Consider the following 24,589-nt stretch of genomic DNA (forward strand, 5'->3'; position numbering starts at 1 on the left):
GAGAGGAGCTCACTGTTCACTGTGAAGATGTAGGAACAAATATCGATAAACTATGCCTGTTGGAACTCTTGTTTCTAGCAGGTCCTCCAGAAGGAACTGTCTTCAGAAGCAACTGCCTTCTTTCTTTAGCCAGGTTGTTGAATGACAGTGAAGTACATAAGCTGTGAGCATAGCACCTTCAAGATGGAGGTCAAAAGCTCTGGATAGGAAATGTCAGCAAGTTCATCTTTTTCAAGAGGGCAACTTGTTGCCCTCCAAGTCCCTTTTACAACACAAAAGGATCCTGCCTCCTTGTTTTTCACTTACTTTTGCAGCTATGAGGAATGAAATTAAGCCAGTTTAAAGTTCAGGCTGTTACAAAGACCTTGTTTGCTCCAAACCCACCAATTTTCTCCATAAGTTTCTTGTTCTGCTGAGTACTTTAAAAACCTCTGGACCTTAAAACAGGTCCTAAGGGACTGTAAGCACTATGGAAATGATACCTCAGAGTATATGAAGGCCAGAATAGCCTTCATTAGTGTTAACCTTTCCAGAGACTGCGACTGCCTTCTCAGCAGTTATTGCTCCAGGTTTGCTCAATGTCAACCAAAACCCCCTGAACTTGATTGGTACTTCAGGTTTAAGCACAAGATCATTAATGAATAACTATGAAATCAGCAAGCTCCTGGGTTATTAATAAACAACACTTTCCCCTTCTGAATTCAATGGAAGCTAACAATACAGTACTTATTTACACCAGAGCTGCTTCTACCATGTTCTTGCTCCACTTGCTCTAGCTTCTTATGATCATTACAGGTATGGTAAATTGGCTCCCTTTCATTAAACCCCCATATCTCAAAAAATACATGATCACCTTTTGCAGGTTCATGAATACTGTTTCTTCCTCCCCAACAGTACCCAAGCAAAACACAGCCTGTGCTTTTTAACATGTTTTGGAGATCAAAAACCTCATTCAGAGGCTTTTTCACAGTTACAAGGCCAAAGATTACTGCACCCACACTAAAGAACTGGCATATTTTATCACTTCTGGGTTTATTTATTAGCATTTCTACTTCTCTGCATTTACTTCCCAACTATATCATTTATGTAAGTGGGGACTGGAAATCTGCTTGCTTTACAATTACGGCACAGATTCTGCACAGAGAAGACTTCAGTCCAGGCTGGGCCCATACTACGCATAATTCACTCACCCTATAGCGTGAATCAGCCAGCTCAGAAATAATGGTAGGATGTATTACAGAACCATGCAGCCAGGCAGCACCCAGCCCTTGCTGATGTCACAGCTTGTCACAGTTAATCCATACACACAACCAACCAGCATGATACATGCGCAAAAAGGACGAGTATAAATCTCTCTGGTTCAGGAACAAACTGGCTTCAAAAATGCAAAATACAACATCTGTTATTTATTGGAAATCACTGCCTCTTCTACAAGCCAGCCAGGAGGCTGTGCATTCAGCTGAATCTTTTTATTTTTAAAAATATATAAAAATAGAATTGACTTTGATTTATACAGCATCTTAATTAGCTTCTTTCCTCTGAAATCAGCAATATTTGACCTTTACCTGGCAAAGCTTCTCACAGAATCCTTGTTGTGATCTGGCTAAAACTGACATGCAGAGAAGTGCAAGCAAACAATGAATGCTTTCAAGCTGATGCTAATCACGGCCTATGATTTTCCGTTTCTTACTCAGCCTGCTTTTGTGAGCACAGTCTCAGTCCTTCTTTCAGCAATGAGCGTGCTGTGTGTGGGGGGAAGAGAGAGAAAGGCAGACAAAGCATCAACAGCTTCCTGTACCGAGGTGAGTTAGCTTGCTAGGAAAATGTTGTTAAGACTGTTGTGTCTCTTCCCCTTCCACTTCCCCCCTTTTAAAGCAAATTCAAGATGTAAAAGGGGAAACAGGCTAGGAAAGCATAGCAATTTAGGCAAAGGTATAAGGTATATTAGTATCTGGCCTCTCTAGACATGCAAACATACCCAATCAGATCATCTAGGCGTGGATAATTTAGACTGTTGTGAGATCTTGTTGTGATCCCTTGTTGAGCTGTTTTGTCTACATTCATTTACAAAGGGGAGTAATCAAATAATAATCAGGGAAATCCACTAGCAGGAAGTGCTTTTTGACTGATTCTGGACAACAAATTTAAAGGCTCAGTCAGTGACTGGATGGTAGGCTCAGTTACTATATGCATGCTGAGGTGCAAGAGGACACCTTTCCTTCTAATTGAGTTTGATGTATGGAAGTGATTTCCTCCTGCATAGCACCTGGCTACAAGCAAAATGTTCACTGTGTTTTTATGCTGCCCTTGATGATGGAACTACGGAATGTCATCTATAAGCAAAAGTTTCAGAAAGACAGGGTAGGGAGACTAAATCCATAATGAAGATTACAGGGTGACTGATTTTTCAGATGCATAAGGAAGAGGAACGATGACCAAATGCTAAAACTAGCTTGCTTCAAGCACATAACTCCTTTTGGCACTACCTAGGAAAGCTGTCACTGAACTTTTCTTTCCAAGCAGCAGCAGAACTGTTCTCTGTATGCATCCAGCATTCTAATGCAAGCACCCAGACAAAAAATGCACCTTCAGTAACGAGTCTCTGTGGTACATATTTGACTTACTGGTTTCGTTTCATAGTACTGTTACTGCCACTCCTTCATTTACACATCTTTATTTTCTTTATGCTCCTTCTATTCTTCTGCCTGTTAACTGTATGTGGAAATACAGTTCAAAAGTATGTGAATCCAACTATAGCACAGGACATAGCTTATTTACTGCTGGGTAATATCACAACAAGGAGGTGGAATGATTGCCCTCCCTGCTGCCAAATATGCAAAAAGAACCAAATTCAACAATGCTCTACTTAGTCTGCTCTGTACCTCTTGCAAGCTCATAGGTTACACTATGAGTTAGGGTTGCTGTAACTGGACCTGAAATTTTTCACTAATGCAGGGTGCGCAACTATCAGGTTTTTAACTTTCTCCATCTTATGGTTCTCAAAATTTGTTTCCACTTGGCGAGATCTGTGTTGAGGAGCACATAATTGGACAATAAACTAACAGTCAGAGAAAAAAAACTATGGAGCTAAATACCGAAGGTCTGAAGATTTGCAGCTATACTTCTTAGCTGATATGCTTCTCTAATGTCTAATGTACAGATAGCACATTGTGTCTGACAAAGTCCAGATGCTCTTGGATCTATTTACATGGCAGATGCACTTTCAGGTGTGTCTTTCTATACCAATCCTTGCCTGCCCACAGGCAATTGCATGTCTAACTTCAATATATCACTTATTTGCAAAATGAAAAACAGAAGAGGTCTTCACTAGATGATACTAAGTTCATTTCCTAATTTACTGATGTTTAATGACTGACTTTGGTGAAACGGCACAATGAGTATGTCATCCTCTGTCTTGCTCTAAATCTTGAAGATTTTTGTGATGAGAGTGTTTTCTGAATACTTCAGAACTGACAAATGAGCACTATAACCCAATCTGGAAAGAGCAGCTCTTTAAATGTCATCCCAGTGTCTACTCTTGGCTCTTGAATGCAAATTACAGCAAAACCTCTTACCATTAAGTAGGTAAAACTAACCAATTGCATTTATAAAGAGTTCTCAATGAGATGCAAACCTATACGTCTCACCAAACCAAGAGCTGATAATCCTATTCTGAACCTGGTTTTGGTATTACAATTTAGGCTAGTGATGTATTATTAAATATGGCAGGGATAGCTCTTCCACTTCAAGGTCTTCATGTTCATGAATAATCCTTTTTTCTTCTTTCTTCCCCCACCCCAAAAAACTTCCACTAATGTGAAAAGTACCCCCCTTTTCAGTATAAAAGTGCATTATATTCTGTCCTTACGAAACATGAAAATTTACCTCACAATGCAGAAAGAATTCTTTTGTTTTCTTTGCACACAGAAATGGGTTTTGAATACCCAGTTAAGATTACATGTGAATGCAAGGAATGGATGAACAAGCTTCAGTATTCCTGAGAGACCACCCTTGCTGCAGTATAATTGCCTCTAACATTTACAAATATCAGTAGTAATGTTCATCCTAAACCAATCAGTAAGCAGGCTTTGGTTCCACAGTTCTGGCTGTTTAGGGACGAAACAACAGGCAGTTTTATTTACGAAGCAGACAGGCTCAGACATTTTACAGTCAATGGCAGTTGAAGGTATGTAAAATCTTCCTAGACATCAGGTTTATTAGCCAAGCTCCCTCCATGATGTATTTTAATAAAAATCCTTTTTCAAAGGACACAACTCCATTAATGACCATGGACAGATCAACACTGTGTAAGGACAGTTCCACGCACTGCCTATTGTAATCGCATTTAATACATTGGAGTAATTTTTTGCCTAACTGAAGTAAGTATACAAAACTGCTGAAACTGTTAAAGCTAAGTCAGGACTGCACTTCTATTTAATCTCAACTTAGTGCAACTGTCTCTATTAAAAAAGAAGAGCAGGGATGAGTAAGAAGGCAGAGATTACCAGCCCCTGTAATGTAATGGTTTTAAGCTTATCTTCTACCTGTGATTACACTCTACAGGACAAAGATTTTTTCCAGTCCTACTATTTATTTATGTTATCTCACTGTAAACACCATTGGAGTAATATCACTGGACAGACCCAAACTACATCATGACAGAATTTCAAATCTGCTCTTGTAGAAAGCTGTACTCCTGAGGAACTGTGCTACTGTGTGCTGACAAGAAATCTGTGGTGGAACTACTGCAGCTACTTTGTGCCTTTGGTAAGTTCTCATCAATTGACTCTATGTTTGCGGTGGGAAACAGAAGGAGGAAGTCATAGCAAAGGATGGTCTTACACAGTTTTGAATATATACATTTACGCTGAACCTTGCAGATCTCAGTTTCTCCTGCAGCAGGGACTAAGGAAGATTTTTTTTTTTAAAAAAAGCTAATCAGTAACATGTCTATGCCCTCCCACATACACATCATTTTCAGCTGCACTGGACACTTGCCACACCTAGAGGAGGAATGTTTTAGGCGTAGGGCTTCTAAAAGAGTGGATGCTTATTTTTAGTATTCCCATCTTTCCTATTAAATAGAAACCAAATGTGCCCTTTTTAGGCACATCATCTGGCTGCTATGGTATAAAGGTAAACTGTAGACTAATTGAGGCTTGGGAGCATTTTAAATAATGCATATTAGGCTAACGTGTTTTTTATAATTCACTGAATTTATGAACTTCAGACACACAAAAGGCAGAACAAGGCTATTACATTTACACTATGTACCTTTGAAGATTTAATGTTACTGATTATAGCCCAGTAAACAAATGCTTTCAATCTTCCCTGTATGACTAATTTAGCATTATTTTTTTAAATATATAATTAGGTTACCAGATATGAATTGTATGTAGTAATGCCATTAATTGTTCTGAAATCTTCTGAAATCCTCCAGTAAATGTGTCAACGAAGCAAAATATATTTTATCTTGTTACAGCATTTATTTCATAAATACCCTCAGGTAGATTTTGCTTTTAACCTTTTGCCATTCTTGATTCAGTTAATATTAGGCACCTGTTCATAAGGATAAACAGTAAGTCACACAAAGGAAAATAATCTGTAAACTCTCAATTACTGGTCAATGGTCATCTTTTACTTTTTTTTTTTTTAATTGTAGTTTCTGTTCTGAAAAATAGTGTTTCATTGTCGCATGTCTTTCGGTTATTTTGGCCAATTACCATTGTTTCTTAAAGATACAATTGAACATTTGACATGGAAAGGCAGTCCTTTTAGAATTCAGTCCTGCCTTTTAGTGTCATTGGAACTCAACCAGGACACCAGGAGCTGCCCACTCAGAAATTATTGTTAGACTAAAGCCTTGACAAATTACTTCATGCTATGGAGTATGACCTACCATCTCCATAATTAAAGCACTGATGAATCTTCTGCTCTCAGTACTTCTGTATGTTAAGTAAGCTTGTTCATCATAAAGTTTCTTGAAAACTACATCATTTTCACAACTCCTAAAGACAGAATAGACTGCTTCATTCTGTCACTTTTTCCCCCCCATGTGTAATTGTCCTGTCCAGAGATACTTAGCTTCACTTGAATGCTGCTGCACCTAATAATGTTCATATATTGCAAAATAATAATTTGAAATTTCCTTGTCTTAAAATTTGAGAAAGTGTTATTTTTAGGCTAGCTTGAGGCAAAACAAAGTTACAACCAACTCCATATAGTAGGGGTCAAGTGATAACCTGAACATCTTGTAGTACTCTTAGGAGCCAGATATTGTGAAAAGTGCTGTTGGAAAGAAATATAAAGAAGTCTCTTTCAAAAAAAAATGTTAAGTGGGGCAAAACCCAATTATTCTGCAAATTTCAGGACTGCAAACACTAGAAGTTGCAGAGTTTCCAAATATTGTAAACATGTTGTAAAAGAGAACAGAGTAGGCAAGCTTACTTGGGTCCTGAAGCAGATGGCATGCACATTTTAAGAGACTGTTAGAGAAAAAAGACCAAAGAGGCACACTATCTTACTGCCACCACTATGCAAAATTCTTTATGCAGATTAAGTGCGCTACTGCTTCCCTTTTATTCCAAGAGCTACCTTGGGAATGGCAAAGGGACAGGAATGCTTGACAAGACTTTCTACAGGAAAGGGGCAAGAAAGAGGATTTTATTAAGACTTAAATGACCTTTAGCTTTTGGAATTAGAATGTCACAACTACTGTCACCAAGTTAGAGTTCTTGCCAACAGCCGGTAGTTTTAAGAACTCATGACTAGTTTTGTATCCCAGAGGTGAGATACGCTTCTCTTTCTGTTCTGCCCTCATGTTGGTGTTTTGACTTTTCATCTCCATAATGTTCATGTTTTCTTTTTATTTTTAAAGAGCAGCAAACAACTTTCTGTGCTGGGATAAAAGACGATGTTGGAACCTGGCCCTCTGTAGACATGCTTGTGCACTGCACCCCCCTGGAAGCACTCCTGCTGACAGGGAAGGAGGAACCATCTTCGTCTATCCAGCAACACAACCTTTTTCAGGCCTTGCTCCTCGCATCTCAGATTCTTATTGCATGCACGTTCGTGTTCTTCCTTGGCTGAGAAACATACCCAACTGAATGTAGCTCCTGTGAGTCCTGGCCTTGTGCCCAATCTGTTAATCTGCACTGCTTAGTAACCATTAAACATTACCTATCACCTTTGTTGAGAGGAGGAGATGGATGATTATTTGTCAATTGGATAGGTCTGCACTTATCCAAAGAGCTAAGGTAACAGAGAGGGAACTTGGTCATTTAGATACCTCACAAAGAATGAACAGAAAGTCAGTCTTTGTCCTGCTGATCTGCCCACATTTTACAGTCTTTGGTTTACATGGAAGGAACATAGATCTTGTGATCTGAATGCGCTGACGTGTAGGAATGGAACTCTGACCTCCAGCAGTCCCATCCTATGCGCTGAGCGGAACAGTGCTTATTCCAGCCTGCAAAATGGACAAATCTCAGGCAAGACTGCAGTTCTCTTCTTACACCTTGACTATGTAAAATCAAAAACCTAAACTTATATGACGATGCATAAATGAGATGAAATCTCAGATGAGAAGCAGCTTCAAAGGTCATAGATGTGCTAGACTGAAGTCAGTGTAATTTTTGGATCGGCATTAGTTAATTAATAATCTTACACATTATTTAAACTCAAATCCTCAGCAAGTGCTGCATATATATCCAAGTTCTCAGGTCAGTACAAGTGACAACACACTACCAAGCAGCAAGCTCAAGATTCCATTCTTCCCTAGAGGAATATTTAGCTAATAATTATCCTTTATGCAAATAGAGCAATGCCTGACTGAAGACTTTCATTCATTCCAACGTGCAAAAACAGACCTGAACATTCCTGTCAAAAAGCTACCCAGGTAAGAGATTTATCTCCCCTCCCACACCTCTGAACTCAGGTTTTATTTGTTCTTTGCCTGTTTTAAAAGGTGCAAAACGGCCTCTTTTCAGTTATTTTGCACACTGGTGTTGCTTTTTATGTTTTGTGATTATTCTATTCTTCATATATATTGCTTATAAGGTAGATACTGGGCAAAGGTTTGTAAAGCATGTAGTGAGCTGTAACTGGTTTGGAAGCAATCTTTCCTGCAAACTAGTCTAAGAGTTCAAGAACAGCCATTTAGCTAGTTTTTATTTGTATTTAAGAAAAGTGGCTTACGTAACACTGATATGGTTCTCAAAGTATTAAATTGTTATTAAAACTGAGCATTTTCTTAGTGATTAAATATGAAAGAGGATTTTCAAAATATTGTCCTTATTGCACGTAGTAAGCCCAGGACACCAGAGAAGGCAACAGGAAAATACATCAGTACGGGATATCAACTTGGTTTTCTGTACAACAGTTTAGTGTGACTAAACAAAGACCCGCAAACCCATGGGGGCAGAAAACAGAGCTTAGTGTTTTGTTTTGTAACTGATGACTGAAGCCTTGGAAAGCTGTCCTGAAAGATTTTCTTAAAAAAAAACAGACTTTCACTTTGGACCATCTATGTTCCCAAAATCAAGAAGTCACATTTTTAGGGATATTCTTTGACTCCATAGAAAATGTCTTTTTAGTGGTCATAACCTAGGACTCTTCAGAAGAATAATGTTGTCTTGCCTTCGAGTGCACGCCAATATTTTGATGCGCATGTTCTGGAACCACTGAACAAAACCATCCCTGTAGAACCAGTGAAACTACTTGATCATTTATTTCCAAGGTCTATTCATTCCCAAGGATGTTCTGATGGGCCCACCTTTACAACAGCTGCTGGCTGACTGTGCGAGTTCTGCTGTAGCCTGCTCACCACTACTGGGATTGTTACATGTCAGTGGCTGTCATCTTACTCACTGGTACACTGGACTGAGCATCCTTGGGAAAACATGAGTTGAATCACAGCTGCTGGTGAATGCAAGCATTTGAAAAAGAGCCTAACTTGCCTTGGAAATCCTAGATCAATTTATAGTTGGAAGTAGAAGTTGTGAATCAGAAATTTAAATTAGAAATACAGAAATCTAAAAGACTGCTTGCATCTCAGAATAACTCCTTAGTATAGCAGTGTTAATTTGTAGAGGACTTAGACAAATGTTCTGGCTTTCCTGACTTATAGAGACCAATAAACTGTATTATTTTTCCCTCTTCCACTTTTAGATTAGTATAGTGTTGAAACTCAGCAGGAAAATGTTTTGAAGCCACAATATTTTGCCCAGATATAGTAAAAAATGAGCCCATCAAGTGCCACGATTTTCCTAAAAAGCACTGTGATGTTCTTTGCCTATAGCCCAAAAGCTTGCTAGGTCAGTGTTTAAGTAAATGGTTTGGTTGCTGGCACCTTGCTTAAGTTTGCTTCCAAGTATATCTAGGTCTTGGTACTCTAAAGCTGAAAATACAATAGCTTATGCAAGACAGAGAGAAACACCATTTCACTTGTTCTGTTTTGTCACTTGATCCCTCTAAAACACACAGGTTATGTCAACATTTCGAAGTAATTCTGCACAACAAAAGCAGATTAAAAAATCAAAGCAGTAGATGCTGGAGCAGTACCATATTGTATTATATGCATTTCAGGGGATTTTATTTCAGACTAGTCAGGTCCCACAGACTAAATGTCCTCATCACATCTGTTCAAATGTGTCCAAAGAACCAATTACTGGCTCAGGTTTTTATGCCACAATAAAGGGTCAGAGTGCACTGGCGCAGAGCTTCTGGGAATTTTCCTCTGAAAAAAAGTCCAGTTTGCAGCTATAACATGCCTCTGTACATTGAATCTATGCCCCGTAAATGAGACTAAACAGGGATTTTTTTCAAAACTGTGTTAATGCTCAAAACCAGAACAGTAATGTAGTCATAGCCTTTAGGGACCAAGAGAAGTTTCTTACAGGCAGTAAAGGTTGCTGATATGAAAGATGAGTAACATTAACAGTTTAACTCAACACCTAGAAGTGTTTTGAAACAAAAGCTTAGCTAAACTTATGTCTCTCACATTTTTCTGTAATATATGCAACAAAAATACAATGAAACTTCAGATGATAAATACAAGACCTGCTCTACCCTCATTAGTTTTTAGCTGAATTTTCTTTGTTGAACATAGGGAAAACTGCAAGGATCACTTGGCTCAAACTATATAAAGGGCTCTATCCTAACTTACACTTGCAATCACTATTTTAGCAAGAGTGAGAGATTCTCATATAGAGTTGTGATACACTGTCTGACTTCTGTCCAAAACGCAGCATTTAAAAGATCTCCTTAGCACAGAGAGGCAGGCTTACCCTGCCTTCTCCCTCTTGGGCTTTCTAGAGATACAGCTTCAGATTTTCTGATGGACAATGAGGATGGGGAGACAAAAGGATGCATCAGAATGATGGTTTTTTGGGTTGTGCTTTTTCACAAAGAACAACTCATCCAGCCAGAATGGCTATATACGTACCAGCAGAAATTGCTTGCCAAGGAATCTGCAAAGAGAAATCCCACTGAACATGTTGAGATGAATGTTCCCTCTCCTGCAGAGAGATTTTCTCAGGTCAGTGGCAGAGTGAAACGAGAGGAAGGTAGGTGGGACTAAGGCTGGTTGGAAAGTCGGCAGTTTGTTTGGCTTGAATGGTTCTTTGCTTTGTTTCTCTTTTTCACAAGATAAACTGAGTCACTGCATTTAACCTGAAAGAATGAGTGGTTCAGGGGTTCTGCTCATGCAGAAAAAAAAAAAAACTAAACCCAACGCTTTTTGCTTTTGCTCACATACGGTCAAGGGCAACTTGAAAAAACTTAACTGTGAAGATTCCAAACATCAAAATACAATTATAAATAACCAAGACTACTTTTTGTTGTATTGATATGGATGACACATATGTATATGAATGTGCACACAAGTAACTTTCCCTTGTATTAAACAGTTGAGAATGTTCTGATACCTAAGGCAAATGCAATGGATAGGCATGTTCTATGCTATATGCTGCTTCATCTGTACATCCCTGCTAAGAACAGCTCTTTCAGCAAGCAATGGGAAGCCTTCACTTGAATAAAATGCAAACATTATGTTCTGTGAAGCTCTGGGGTGCGAGGGAGAGTGAAATTGGGGTTGTCCCTTTTCTTACAAACCACTTAGTATAGGCTGAGCTGAAAATGGGTCAGTTTGGCGAACCAGTAGAGGAATCTCTTTACTGACACCCCTAGGGCTCCTGAATATTGCTTGAGTATTACCACTGTGGAAGGATGGTGCTGTATCTCAGTGCCACAATCAGAAGGCCAGAGTCCACTCACATGCACAGGATCTGCTCTCCACTCTCCCATCTTTGGAGATGGTAGGAGCAATGGAAGCTCCCAACTCTCTGCTAGGCTGCACAAATGCACAGGGTATAGCACACAGCTATGGTAGAATCCCATTTTCTTCAGGTGAGCAACTGGGTTATTACTGACCTATAGGTATCACAGCCTGACAATTCTTGGATTACACAACTGAAAAATGTTTTGATTGTAACAACGTCCCTTACATTATTTGGTGTGCCTTTACTATGTTCTAAAAGCAACAATTAAACTCTAACAGTAACAGTTTCTAGAAACCAGTAACATCTCAGATGAGAGCTGTTTTACAGCTAGCATGTTCATTTGACAGGGATTCTGAAAATATATATAGCAGAATAATTGATTATTTACAGGAAGAAACCCCTTGTTTTCTGGAGAAAAAAAGAACTAAAGAAAGTGACCTCCTGTCAGCATTTGCTGTGTTTTAGCTTGAATGTATTTATTCCACCAGGAAGGTTTTGTTGAGCTTTTGTTAAAAATGCATCAAAACCGCTGTAAAGATATATGCATTAACATTCTAGCTTGTTGTTGTTGTTGGCTTTCACAAAAAGCTACTATTCTGATTATCCAGGAAGGCAATATAGCTGAGATATATTACTAAATTATCATTCATACATAAGATCTCTTAACAGATTTCCAGAGAAATTATATTCCAATAATCTTATGTATTAAAAGCCATTATCATCCCTCAGGGAGCTGCACAAACAATGCATACATGCAAATTTTCATGGTTTTTTTTGTTGGTTTTTTTTTTTTTTTTCAAATACAAATGTACGTGCAAGTAAACTGTGTGAATTTAGAGAGAGGCAGACAGCAACTATACAATTAAATATGTGAGCCTCGTGTTCAGAAGCTGATGCAATCTTTTTATATAGTCTATCAAAAGCACTCATTGGATATTGAGCTTTGAAGTAGGTAGAACAAGGGCACCGTATTTGTTTCTTGGCTGTCCGAATTCACTTGGCTGTAAGGAGTGGGTGGCATTTGAATAGGACTTGCTGTCTTCATGCACAAGCCTCTCATTCTCCAAACTAATTTAGGTAAGGCAGGAAATGTTGGGCTTTTCCATTTTAAAAATTAATGCCTATATTATAGTTGCTAGCATTCTGTATTTGGTAAACTTCAATCATATGCTCTTTAGTACTTCTCTTGGTGTTGTAACTTCTTTTATCTTTTCTCTCACCTTTGCATTCTAACAAAGACTAGATCCAACCTACTTCCTGTCCAAGCAGATCTTGCCTAGCATAACCACACAGTTGAGTCTAAAGAAATTTGGCATTACTGATAAAAAATAGCTATCAATCTTTCTAAATAATTATGTTAAATTGTAGTTAGTTTTCCCTTATGATGGAAATAAACGTTACTTACAAACAAAGAAGCTTAGTGGAAACTTAGTGGAGAAATGCAGTGGGAGCTAAAAGCTATTTCATGTAATTGAGATGGATAGAAATCTGTTTTTTTAAAATATATTTAGACAATCATGCAAGTCATTTTGAACTTGGACAATCAATCTGCACATCTCTAACAAGAATTTCTTTTCTGCCTTTTACCAAATTATGAATTACCTATCTGTAACATTTAAACATCCTGTTTCTAGTTGTAGTTAAACTTTGCATGGCCTTAGAAATCACACTGTGTCATTTAAAATAATACCTGGGAATCTGTTTAAGACTTTCGCACTAGTTGCAGATACATATCTTCATATTGTTTTTAATTTGTTGGCAAAACGTATTTGTTAAAATCTTGGAAAAAAATTCTAAGCAGGATACACAGAAGACGTTATAATGAGCCACTCTCTATTTGGAGTGCTACAGGCTTACAGGCTGTTGGTAATCTATGCTTTTGCTTCAATTATGCTTCCAGTTGGACTCATAAGCCCTTCTTTTATCTCAACTTGGAATTCTGTATGTACGTAACTGGGTGTTATCAAACATTAACAAATCAAAATACTCTTCTTTCAAAAGACTCTTCTGTCTTTAGAGTCCAAACTTACTATTAACTGTTAAAATCATTAACCAACCAACAGAATACCGTGCCAGTGAGCACACTTCAAGTTTTAGTAAACTGATGGGTATGGCTTCTGTCTCTACATACTGAAGGAGGAAAAAAAGAGCTTTTACTTGCAAGTGAAGACAAGCTTTGACAATATGTTGCAATGTCACACCTGACACCAAAAGGCAGATATCCTGGCTGTTTATGACATTGGGAGGGACTGGGCTTCAGAAGTTCCTCTTTCCTAGAGATTCTGCATACTGTTGTATTAGCACATACTCTCTTCTTCTAGGTCAATATGAGTAATTTCTTATCTCCCAGTACTTCTATACAGGCATCCACTCTTTCCACCACATACCAGGAGACAAAATTTGCCTCTTGGCATAGTCTGTTTGGCATTTTCCACCTTCCTGCTACGTTTTATTTTTAAACTGTTTAAGATAGATCACTTGCATGTTATACCGTTTTGCCTCTCAGTCATGTCCTCATCTACTCCCAAATGATTTATGAATGCACTAAGCTAACTTCAACTTAATCTAACAATGTAAAAATATGGAGAATACAAATCTTCCCAGTCTACGTATCAGAAAACTGACATGCAGGAGAACCGTAGAAAACACGACTGTGTTTGTTCTGCTGCCCACAAAATTATTTGTTGCACCTTATTCCCTGGAGAGAAAAGCTAGACTAACTATGGGTTTAAACCTGAAAATACTAACACGTAGCACTCTTTTGAGATGGTAAGAGATTCCATCAAGGTGCATCGTCCATATGTTGTGGTATTTGTGAGGAGAGGCTTATTAATTAATGGAAGCTTCATATCAAAACAATCTACAATTCAACAGGTTCATCTTATGTAGCAGCTTCTAAAAGTCCATCAATGGTCTGTGTACAAATAAGACTAAACTGTTGCTCTCCAAAAAAACTCTGCTTTACAGCTTCTACTAGTAAGATTTTTTTCCTGTACACTGAGGACAGCTGCAGTCACATATCAATATATCACATGTGAGTTCCACATCAATGACTACAAGATGCATTATTAGAAGGACCACAGACTACCTCACTAGCATATGTTTATTTCACACCATCAACTGCTGCTTCTGATCACAGAGACCTGTATTATGGAAGAGCTGATGGAAACATTTGTTGTACAAAGAAATGACTAATTCAACTCCATTTTTCCTTTGTAAAATAAACTGGATTCAATTGAATGTACTCGCAAATGTCTAAAAGAGAGGGCTCAATCTGCAGATTTATTTCTTAGTATTATGTGCCACTGGAGCCTTGTGGTGGTGTTCTTGTTGGGATGACGATTCCTTAAAAGCACAATCAGGTGACAAACTTTTAGCATTAAGTATCTGTGCTCAAAAAAAACTTATGAACTGCAACCTCAAGGCTGTTTTCTTCACATTGCAGGAACACATTCATCAAGTAAACACTGGGACAATGGAAAGACCGCTTGAGGCTATCAGGATGGAAAATAGCACCTCTTCCTGCTTTGTCATGGAAAGAAAGACTCGAGTCAAGATTAATAGGAAAGAAGTCATGCTAGCTAAGCTGAGGAAAAGCTGCTCCTGTACACCAAAGAAGCTGAAGAACTTTGTCATGGACTTCTTTCCTGTTTTACGATGGCTTCCTAAGTACCATTGCAAAGAGTATATTTGGGGCGACGTTATGTCTGGGTTAGTGATTGGGATCATTTTGGTGCCTCAAGCAATAGCATACTCACTGCTGGCAGGTCTGAAGCCCATTTATAGTCTTTACACATCATTCTTTGCCAATATCATCTATTTCTTAATGGGCACATCCCGCCATGTCTCAGTTGGCATCTTCAGCCTGATAAGCTTAATGGTAGGACAAGTTGTGGACCGAGAACTTCTCTTGGCTGGGTTTGACTTGAATGATGATGTTCCACCAGCCTTAGGTGATGGCTCTCTGCAGAATGACAGTCAGTCCAACACAACTGCCTTCAACCTTACAATTGCAGGGATGAATGCTGAATGTGGGAAAGAATGCTATGCTATTGGAATTGCTACAGCCTTGACATTTGTGGCTGGAGTGTATCAGGTAAGTGGTTGCTGACATTCAGAGGCATGGTATGAAGTTTCTAAAGCTTCTTTGCATGACATAAGCTTCAGTTTGACTCTCTTTCAATGAAAGATACAACATCAGTTCATTTGAATGACCTTGGACTGTCTTCTCCAGGAAGCCTAACTGCAGGCAACTCAGAGAAAGCATGAGGTAGGCAGTTTTCTTAGCTACTAGCAAGCACAGGTAAAACAAGTCTTCTGCAAGACCGTTAACATTGTTTTGATACTCTACTGCTTCTTGGCCTTGCAGCTTTCATGGGACCATGAATCCAATACAGGTCTTACCATGAGGGAAACTTCCAGATAGCTGTGAACTTCTACAATGAAGAAATAATTCTGTTTCACTAGGTATTTTAACAAAAGTGCAGACCTACTCACCTACTTCTACACAGGTTCAGAATGTGCTGCTCAGTGTTTGCTAGTGGGTACTATGTTGTACCAAACTGTTACCCAAAGGCAATTCAGAAGCAGAAAGGACAAGAGGGGAAATAGACTGACTAACCTACTTTTCAGACAATGGCTGTGCTGGACTCTTTGAGACTTACCAACATACTGCCTGACACAAGGATTCGAAGAGAACACAGAAGGAAGCACAATGAACTTACCTACCTATTAATCATATAAATATATGAAATAAGAAAGAGCTAGCCATCTTCCTGTTTACTAAGAAATTTCAGGTCAAATTTATGAACAACAAAATGCCCTTGTGAAGCTGTATTTTCCAAAGCCATCAAAGGAAAGAGAAGCAACTAGTTAAGGACAGTACTCTGGGATCTGGGAAAGTTTGCGAGCTCTTCTGCCACTTCTGACCTTAGGCACGCTACAAAGGCTGTCTGCTCCACTTCCCCTTCTGTTCACAGGGCTGAAGTTAAAAGCTGTTTAATATAAGAGCACCGCTAAAGTAGGGATCCTAGCTGTTGTCATTCCAGTTCTGTTTACAAAGCAGTGGTCATGTGTTTTAACTTTATTCACTTTAAGACAGGAAAAAAGAAAATTGGTTTTGGTATAGCAGAACACTTTTTGGATCTACTGCTCTTTTGCATGGGAAATAAAATTCAGACAAGCCACTTCAGTGGCTTCACTCTGTCTCAAACTCCTCATTCACCTCTTGGGTTTGTAGTACTCCACTATAGTACTCTACTGTAGTACTCCACATGTTTTAAAAGCAGACTGGAAACATCAAAGGATAATTCCTGTTTTAAGATTCAAATAGCCAAATGCTATCGTCTTCCAGCTAGTTTTCTCCCATCTGTACTTAATTATTTGCAGCACCATTTAAGACTCATCTTTTTTTCTTTTTTTTTTTTTTTCTGTGTCTCCTCAGGTTCTAATGGGAATCTTTCGTCTGGGTTTCGTATCTATGTACCTATCTGAGTCTGTACTAGATGGCTTTGCAACTGGTGCTTCCTTAACCATTTTAACAGCTCAAGTGAAGTATCTGATTGGAATAAAAATCCCACGTAGCCAAGGGCATGGGATGCTTGTTATTACCTGGATTAACATCTTCCGGAACATTTCTCAGGCTAACCTTTGTGATGTCATCACAAGTGCAATTTGTATCGTGGTGCTGGTCACTGCTAAGGAACTCGGAGATCGGTACAAGCATAAGCTGAAATTTCCTCTTCCCACAGAGCTGGTAGTTATTGTTGTGGCAACACTGGTGTCACACTACGGGAAGTTAAATGAAGTGTATGCATCCAGTGTTTCTGGAGCTATTCCAACAGGATTTGTTCCCCCCAAGGTACCACATTTCAACTTAATGCTCCGAGTTGCTGTAGATGCTTTGCCTCTTGCCATAGTCAGCTTTGTCTTCACTGTATCCCTTTCTGAAATGTGTGCAAAGAAATACGCTTACACCATCCGAGCCAATCAGGAAATGTTTGCTGTGGGGTTCTGCAACATCATTCCTTCTTTCTTCCACTCTTTTGCAACCAGTGCAGCTCTGGCAAAAACACTCGTCAAAACATCTACAGGCTGCCAGACTCAAGTCTCTGGAGTGATTAGTGCAATGGTGGTTTTGTTGGTGCTGCTCTTTTTGGCACCTCTCTTCTACTCCTTGCAGAAATGTGTCCTGGCTTGCATCATCATTGTCAGCCTCCGAGGAGCCCTGAGGAAGTTTTGTGATGTGCCAGCGCGGTACCATGTGAATAAGGTGGACACACTTGTTTGGGTCGTTACCATGTCTGCCTCTGCCTTGATCAGCACAGAAATAGGGCTGCTGGTTGGCATTGTTTTCTCCATGTTATGCATCATAGTTCGGACACAGAGGCCACGGACAGCTCTGCTTGGCCAGATCCAAGACACCAGCTTTTATGAGGATGACTTAGAATATGAAAATCTCTCTTCTGTTCCAAAGGTCAAAATATTCCGTTTTGAGGCCCCACTTTACTATGCAAATAGGAACTATTTCCTAAAGTCTCTGTACAGATTGACTAATTTAGATCCTAACCTAGAAGCTGCTAGAAGGAAGAAATATGAGAAGAAGGAAAAGCAGCATCTGAAAAAAGGAGATCACACAACTGTTAATGGACTGGGCATTGGAGAAACCACTCTGCAACTAGTTCCTAAGCAAATTGATTTCCAAGCCCTTGTTGTAGATTGCTCTTCCATCTCATTTTTGGACACCACTGGAGTTAATACTCTAAAGGAAATCCTGAAAGACTACAAAGACTTAAACATTTCTGTTCTCCTGGCTTGCTGCAATCCCTCAGTGATAGACTCTCTGAAAAGAGGAGGTTACTTTGGGAAAGATTTTGGAAGTATGCAGGAAATGCTCTTCTACAGCATACATAACGCTGTGCAGTTTGCAAAAGACCAGAAGCTTCCAGCAGATTGCTCAGTTTAATCCTGTGTCTTCCTTGACAATTCATTACAAAAGTGACAGATGGGGAGGGGCAGTTTGCAATAATTAAATTATCAGACACGCTATTGGCTGTGTACAGCAATGGGCCTACGAGCCGTTCTCCCCTGAAGAGCTCTGCTGTTTGTGAGATGCCACACAGAATAGCCCAGACACTGGGGGTGCAGTCCAGGACCAGGATGGACCAGGCTGCATTATTACCTGTACTTTCACTTTAAAACGCAGGTGATGTGCAGTAGGGCAGTTTAGGATTGACTTCCCCCTTGTGCCATGATCACGTGTTACCCAACATATACATCATGAAACTGTTGTGCTGGCAGGTCTGCCCAGTGTCAGCTGCCTCTCTCACTGGTTTAATGGCTGGTTTGTTTTAAGAGGGCTAAGCCATCTCCATGAAAATGCAATCAATTAGCATCTTGGACATATAATGGCTTCAATTCTGGCTTGCAAGGCCCTGCCCCTTCCATCATTCTAGGTGTGCTCCTGAACAACTCCCACTATTTGCATACTAATAAGATGTATAAAATATTGTTGAATGTACTATATCTCTCCACCTTGATTACATAGGCTAGAGCATCTATCTGTGGTAATTAGTTACTGAAGGTTGTGATACACTTAATGATGCTGGAAAAAATATGACTTTGATGGCCAATTTTGTAACTAGTAAAAGGATCAACAGGATTAAGAAAAATGAATGGCTTTAACCCAGGTACCATCTTGTAAAAATACATTGCCTCTAGTAGGCAGACGCAACTCCAATTCAGGGACAAGGGCCATACAAAGACCATCAAATGTAAAACCTCAGAACTGTGATGCAGCACAGTATATTCTTCCTACAACTGCCTGCCTGGGTGAAAAAAAAAAAAAAAAAAAAAAAAAAAAAACAGAAGAAAGGAGGGTAGAGTGAGAAGGTAAATCTCTGATTTGCCTACAAGCGGTGTGATGGGTCAGGCAAAACCGCATGACTGGTGTTCTCTGATGCAACCAATGCTAACGAGACTTTACAGTAGCATAACTGGGCCAAGTAACGGGAGCAACACTTTGTAAGTTGTGTATCCCCATATGCTGGAAAAATTCCACCACTGTTTGTACATACTACAGACGTTTGGGGTTTTTTGTGGTGGTTTTTTTTTTTTCCTCTTGTCATATTATTCTTTGATTTAAGGTCCACTAAACTATGTTTTCCAGGTCTGGGTTACTTTCTGTAAAAATCTGCATTAACTACTGTTCATTCTGCTTTGTGTCAAATGATACTGCCAGAGTCAGTTTTGTTGTTATATATGCATGTTCTCTCTTTATAAATAAGCATAGATTTATATTTTGATTGTAACACAGTATCCATGGCATTGGCAGAATATCCTCTCTCATACTCCAGCTTATAATTACCTGCATGAAAGGTAGGACAGCTGCCCTATCTTTCTCTCCTTCATTCATGGCTGGGTCACCCACAGCACCAAGCATGGAAGGAAATTCTATCACAGCTGTGCCTCTTACAATTAGCAGACTCTAGAAATAGGTTTCATCTATGCAGAAGCCATTTCTCTGCTGTCCCATTTAAAAAAGTAAACATCAGGTCAACACATCATATGACTTGCTTATTTCAACTTTTCAGGTCACTGAATGAAAGAACACTCAAAATGAGGTTCTCCAGGCGGCCCAGAGCCCGTCTGGCTCTCAAGAACAAATATTTTGTTAACGGAAAAGCAGTGAATTCTCAAAAAATAAAATAAAAAAAATGTCTTCACAGGGATTGAGAATAACACAATATTAGGTAAGTGATTCAACGCTGACATTTTCATGCACTCATTATAAAAAAGCATATCAGCTGCACACTTAGTACTGCCAGAGCAGTAAAACCTGACAGAAATGTCTGTGAAGAGATGAAAGGATTGACCACTGGCAGCAGTTCCTGCCATAAACAATTTAATTATATTATTATTTAAATTGCTGACTTGGTATGCCTGGCTTCTTTCTGTCATAAAAGCAAAAGGGCAGAGCCCAAGGACAAACTACTGCTTTGTGTCTGCTTTCGTTTGTGACCATTCTTCGATCAGGGAATATCTCCTACAGGGCCTAGCACGAGGAAGTGGGTTTACAGGAGTTACTGCCACACGATACCAATATAGATACTCTTAGGCTGTTGTGCCAACGCAAGCTGTCATTGGAAGCCAAACAAAATTGTTTCAGTACAAAAGAACACATATCCTATCAATCTAGAATTCTTTTATCTTTATGGGTCAAGCCACCAGCCTAGAACATAAAGGAAAAAAATTCAAAAATACCCTTAACTCTAGATTAATCTCATTTTAAGACAGAGATAAAGAGAGATTCCAATGGAAGGTGTATCCTTACAACAGTCTCTGGAGAAAAATGAAGAGAAGCTGCCCTTCTTTTATCCAGCAGGCTGAGATATTAAGTCAGAAGTCTCTTTTTCATCGTATTCATTGTAAGAATGGCACCAAAGTTTCAGCAAAGAAACTTGGCTATGCATGAGAGGGGTGTAAGCTTCATGACTTTTACTAGGAAGAAACTATTGACCAGAATAAATCATAACAATTTTCTGTTGGCAGAGCTGGCTCACAATCAAGTTGTTGTGTTGGACAATGTCAAACACAGCAGCAAAACAGCTTTCAGTGCTCAGATGTGGGAGTGCTGATGCTGGGAGACTGTAAATCATTTTCAAACAGTATGTAAAAGGTAAAAGGTAAAAAAAGCAAGCCTTTTTCTGGAATGTTTATGTTTGCTATAGTGCATTATACCAAGATCAAGGGTATGAAGACTGAAAATGTTAAAAACTGCTGACTGTCTTCTCTCCCATTCTACCAGGAAATAGGTACTGTGACTTGGAGAAGAGTTGGGGATAAGCTTGTAATTCCAAGTAGGTTAATACTAATGTTGAAATAAAATCATTATATGCCTTTTAGGAAATGTTATATCCATCATGTAGATTGACTATATTTTTGTCCACTGTGGTGCCTTGTATATATCATGTATTCAATAAACTTTAGTACTGCTACATAATAGGAAAGGGTTCTTAACTTGCAGACAGTGTGGGTCTCATGGAGCCTGGCAAAGAGGTGGGAATCTTCACCTCAAACTCTCCTGTTGATCCATGCAGCATGATCAGAATGTGTGGTCTAGGTGTCAAAATTGATGTGTTTATTGGCACTGGTAACTAACAACCAGGGAACTGTCCAGTCCATGAAAAACATCTTGGGTTCCCCCGTAACCACCAATATTCCTGTGTCACATGACCTCGAGACAAATGTGTGCTTTTTGTTGGAAAATAAAACTAGCAGTTTTTTGAAAACACTTTGCCTCATGGTATCCTTTCATGGGTGGTAAAAGAACAGGATAACTTGGAATACAGAAAAAGATACGAGGGGGGCTTGCTGTCCTAGAAAATGGTTAAAAATACAGGGATGCACTCGGCATTGGTGGTTTAGAAGACATAATGAGAAAGATCGTTACAGAAGTGAAAAGAGGAAGGTGGCAGTCTTTTATTTGAGCACATCTGCTTCTTCAGAGGAACATTTATGGCACCTTTGTACAGATGGCACAACTGTGAGGAAAAGCAATGACTCTATCTGTTAGCCTTCCACAGTGGTGGTATCTCCTAGTCCTCTGTTTTCTGTAAGCGCTTTTCTTCAGTCAAGTACCTACCACTACCTTCCAAGAAGACTTTTCTACTCACCAACCTCATGACATAACATAGTTTTGCTGTTATGGTGTTCTCACTCAAAACAGCTTTACATTCTTCTGGAAATCACTGGCTCAGGAAGAGAACTGCACATGCACAGAATTTAGCACCAGCACTGAACTCCTCCTGTTCAGACTTGCATTTTTGCCCCTGTTACTTCTTTCAATCCCAGTGTTTGTCTGGAGGCTCCAGGGTCTCTCCCTTCCCAAACCATTGCTGCCACTCAGTCCACTGGTTGTCGTTTCACAATTTAAATGTCTTCTTGTCTCAGACAAATGCACATTTTTGCAAAATGAACAGTTTTAGCTTGGTTCTAAACCATAGCAAAATTTCTAATTTCTACATGTCAAAGTTGGGCTTAATATTGAAGCTAGTGGGTTAGAATCCTACCCTTGAGGCACTACGGCTGTTCTGGAGCTTCTTGCTTGACTGCTAAGTTTCCATGCTCCTAGAATTTTGATAGTGTCAAGGATTGTGTCCCACTTTGAAGGACTCAGTGGCCTCACTCCCTCTAAAGGCTGAGCAGAATCCATGACAGACACATTACCTTCCCTCAATCATTTGTAAAGCCCAGTCCAACATGTGGCAGAGCTGGCAGGCCACTAGGAGGGATTTTGGCCTCTGACTGTAGACGTGGCTACCCTCTTTTCGAAGGTACTCACTGATTTTTCTGTCAGTCAGTTGGTTACAGAAACCTGAAAGACCCAAGCCATCTCTCAGGAGAAACCTCTGAGGTTTAAGACAGGGACTCCAGTGGTGGTGAGCAGTGACAGTTGTCCTTGTCCCTTCTGAAGCTGGGTCACTGCAAGAGTGAGTACAAAACCCATACCCCAGTAAGAGAGGGAGGCATAGCACAGGAAAGGGTGTTTACTGGGAAAATTCCACAGGGAAAGATGGGAGGGAGGAGCTGCGTTACCTGCTATATTCACAGATGGACTTACATACAGAGGCAGCTCTGGGGTACAAGTGCAATACTAATCTGTGTGCAGGACCTCCAAACACCTTCCCAAACAAACCTACATACACAAGGACACCCTAATACCTAGGGAAAAAACAGCTCCTGTTCCTTATGTACGCTCTAAAACCCACTACTCCTCTGCTCACATCCCATTTCCAGACTCTGAGCTCTCCTCCAAAACTACAACTGGTAAATTCCCATCCTCTTGTGTCTGGGACAGCAGATGCAGTAATGATGTGGATTGTAAATATGCTCAGCTCAGCAACAGCCTGCGCCGGGCAGAACTTTAAGAGCTATCAGAACTTTTGATGGCGTTTTTATGGTTTGTCTTTCCTCACAGACCAATCGCTGCTGTTCTAGGAATCTGTATTTGGTTCTTACCACTAGGCATATTGGTATGAGTGTGTTTAAGCTGAGTTAAATGGGACTTGAAAAATAAGGAATTCCAACATTGTCCTCCTAAAAGTCTGAAATGTATTTCCCTAGAACTAGAAATGCTATTATGTATAGGAATCCTTTTTGGAGAAGGTATTAACTGGTATTAACTAGAGTCACCTTGTTGTAGTAGTCACTGCCTGTCACCCACTTGATGCAGTGCACAGGTGGGTTCAGGATGCAAAAAGAAACTCCTAAGTGAAGTGGAAGGAAGACAAAAGTAGTAACAAAATAGTGGCAGCTTTCATTTGTACCTCTCACTAAGTCAGACTTGTTTTAATCTTTGTGAGACTTATTTTTGCTGTATCTCCTAAATTAATAATATCTTCTAAATTAAAGGACAGAAAAGTAAGCCATCTTTCTAGTCCCTCAGCACTGTTCTTAGAATGGCTAATGGTTAGCAAAGCACATATAAGGATGGGTGAGAAATCTTGTTTGGGACAGTGTGGCCAGCTGAAATGCTTTGGTAAGGAATGGACTGAATTTATGCTTATCACCCTACTCCAACCCATTCCTAGCTTTCATCAAAGACTTAAATAACCGGGAAAGGGAGCATTAACACTGTGACCTGAATACTAAAAGCAGACCTACAGCCAGGAGCAGCCCTAGGTACACGTGTGGACAGCTGGCATGTGGACAGGAACCAGACTCTCAAAGTCTGGCTTCTCTCAGCAGCTCTTCTCAGTACTGAGTAGTTGCTGGTGTTACTGCACTAAGAAAAAACTCTGCTGGACTTGAAGGAACAGCAGTGATAACACCCAGTATGAGTCTTGAAAACAGCTGGAATGACTGTTGCCTGAAATCCAGATGAGAGTTCCCTCTGTAACACTGGGCATAGATGCCCTGATTGCAAAGCAGAACTCCTCCTTGCTTAAGGAACCACTCTAGAGTTCTCTTTTCAAGCTTGTGCCAAGCAGTATTTTAGAAAGGATGCACCAAGTTTAAAAAAGCTGCACTAGAACCTTGTACATGCAACCTGAAACCCATTTCTTCTAGCCTGAGGCCTCTCTGGAGGTCATGGTACATGGGAATCAAGATGCTGAGGCCTGGACACGGCAGCAGGGGAGATGTGGAATAACTGTAGCATATGACCTGAGATGGTCTTGGTAAAACTTGACCAGCACACCCACAAGACTCTTCAGATGAAAGGAAACCTTAAACTGCTCCTTAACCTGTTGTTAGGGTGTAATGCGTGCAGGTTAGCCCCATCTTTCTCAACATAAGCTCTCTGTTTCTTA

The 24,589-nt window shown here is 39.7% G+C and overlaps 2 protein-coding genes across 2 annotated transcripts in view; one reads left to right on the top strand and one right to left on the bottom strand.

The window, feature by feature from the left end:
- Positions 1 to 24,589, bottom strand: part of IDUA (alpha-L-iduronidase) — a 45,451-nt gene that overhangs the window by 17,241 nt on the left and 3,621 nt on the right. The window lies entirely within an intron of this gene.
- Positions 1,703 to 18,243, top strand: SLC26A1 (solute carrier family 26 member 1). Its single transcript, XM_074166616.1, has 4 exons — positions 1,703 to 1,802; positions 4,685 to 4,767; positions 14,725 to 15,375; positions 16,723 to 18,243. The coding sequence occupies exons 3-4, from the start codon at positions 14,755 to 14,757 to the stop codon at positions 18,241 to 18,243; spliced, it is 2,142 nt and encodes a 713-aa protein (XP_074022717.1). The 5' UTR covers positions 1,703 to 1,802; positions 4,685 to 4,767; positions 14,725 to 14,754.

Source organism: Numenius arquata, chromosome Z (assembly GCF_964106895.1).
Source record: "Numenius arquata chromosome Z, bNumArq3.hap1.1, whole genome shotgun sequence".
NCBI lineage: Eukaryota > Metazoa > Chordata > Aves > Charadriiformes > Scolopacidae > Numenius > Numenius arquata.